General features: G+C 25.8%; 1 protein-coding gene across 1 annotated transcript in view; it reads right to left on the bottom strand.

Moving 5' to 3' along the window:
- Positions 1 to 649: 649 nt before the first annotated feature.
- The window catches only part of crm (cramped chromatin regulator), a 3,326-nt gene continuing 2,648 nt past the window's right edge, over positions 650 to 1,327 (bottom strand). Inside the window, 4 exon segments of the mRNA XM_011503613.1 lie at positions 650 to 890; positions 973 to 1,086; positions 1,228 to 1,315; positions 1,317 to 1,327. The exon segment at positions 1,317 to 1,327 is cut by the window's right edge and continues 255 nt beyond it. Coding sequence (XP_011501915.1) covers positions 786 to 890; positions 973 to 1,086; positions 1,228 to 1,315; positions 1,317 to 1,327 — 318 coding nt within the window. The 3' untranslated portion in view covers positions 650 to 785.

Genomic DNA, 1,327 nt, shown 5'->3' with positions numbered 1-1,327 from the left:
TCAAGCACTACGTAGACGAAGATCGCGAATCTGTTTTTCTCAGAATGCGTTTATACAGGCTCTATGTATATCATCATTAATATCATCGTCGTCGCTTTTTATTATTGTTTTTCTCATTGATATCATAATAATAATAATAATAATAATAATAATAATAATAATTATTATTATTATTGTTGTCCTTATTATTAGTATTGTACATACGCCTATACATATGTATATGAAAGACTAATAAATACGCGTATAAGCGAATAAAGTATTATTATCGATATTCATCTTTTGATGATTATGTCGCTTCAATATATGCGACTCTACTACGTCTTAATTTAAACGCATGCATATCAATTATGTTTTGTAGCCTTATTTATCCTAAGATTAAATCATGCGAATGAATATTATTTCGTCAATACTTATAACTAATGATATTACCATCTTACCCTGCTAGATGAATATATTTTTGAAGTTAAGGTTTTACAAGCATTCAGATATTTTTTTTCTTTTTTCTTTTACATCATTAAAAGCTATTTGAAATGGTGAATGAAATATAAAACATGGAAAAAGGTGTTAAAAACATTTTATAAACATTATTACTTCATTGCTTATTTACATGAGTAGATATATATATATATATATATATATATATATATATGTACACAACCTTTCCATACTGCGATAGTTATTTTTGTCATTGTAATATTAATTTCTGTTTTTTTTTTACACTATTCAATAAATATACATTATGCACAATCTTTAGTAGAATTTTAGATAGATTTTCATGGCAGTAGTTACTTTTTATGTTCTTCGGATGAAGCGATTTGAGAAGCAAAGTTTGCAAATTTCGCCATATAATCGACGCTATTTTCACCCATTAGACAATGCATGTTTGCAACCTACAATATTATTCGGTGAATAAAAGTAATATATAATATATAAGAACATTAAAGAATTATAATATATGAAATTATTATTTACATCCGATGATGGTCTAATGATTTCAATCATAGGAACTTCAGCTTGACTTCTTTGTGAACTTTTTATGGGTGATTCTAGTTGCCCTAAAAAACTACTAAGAGAAAAATCTGCAACCTAATAGGTGGAAAAAAAAAAAAAAAAAAAAAAAAAAAAAAAAAAAAAAAAAAATAAAAATTTATATTATCATCAAGCAATAAAATATTTTATTATTTGATATTGAGCTATTTGATATTGAAAAAATTTAGAATATTTTACTTCGCTGTTTAACCACTGTTGCTCTCCTTCTTTCAGTATTTGCATTGCGCTTGTAATACTCGAATTTGAGTTCGTCATTTTTGTCGTATCCCCCGCTCTT

This window comes from Ceratosolen solmsi, unplaced genomic scaffold (assembly GCF_000503995.2).
Source record: "Ceratosolen solmsi marchali unplaced genomic scaffold, CerSol_1.0 scaffold8, whole genome shotgun sequence".
Classification (NCBI taxonomy): Eukaryota; Metazoa; Arthropoda; class Insecta; order Hymenoptera; family Agaonidae; genus Ceratosolen; species Ceratosolen solmsi.
This window is presented reverse-complemented; position numbering and strand designations above follow the sequence as displayed.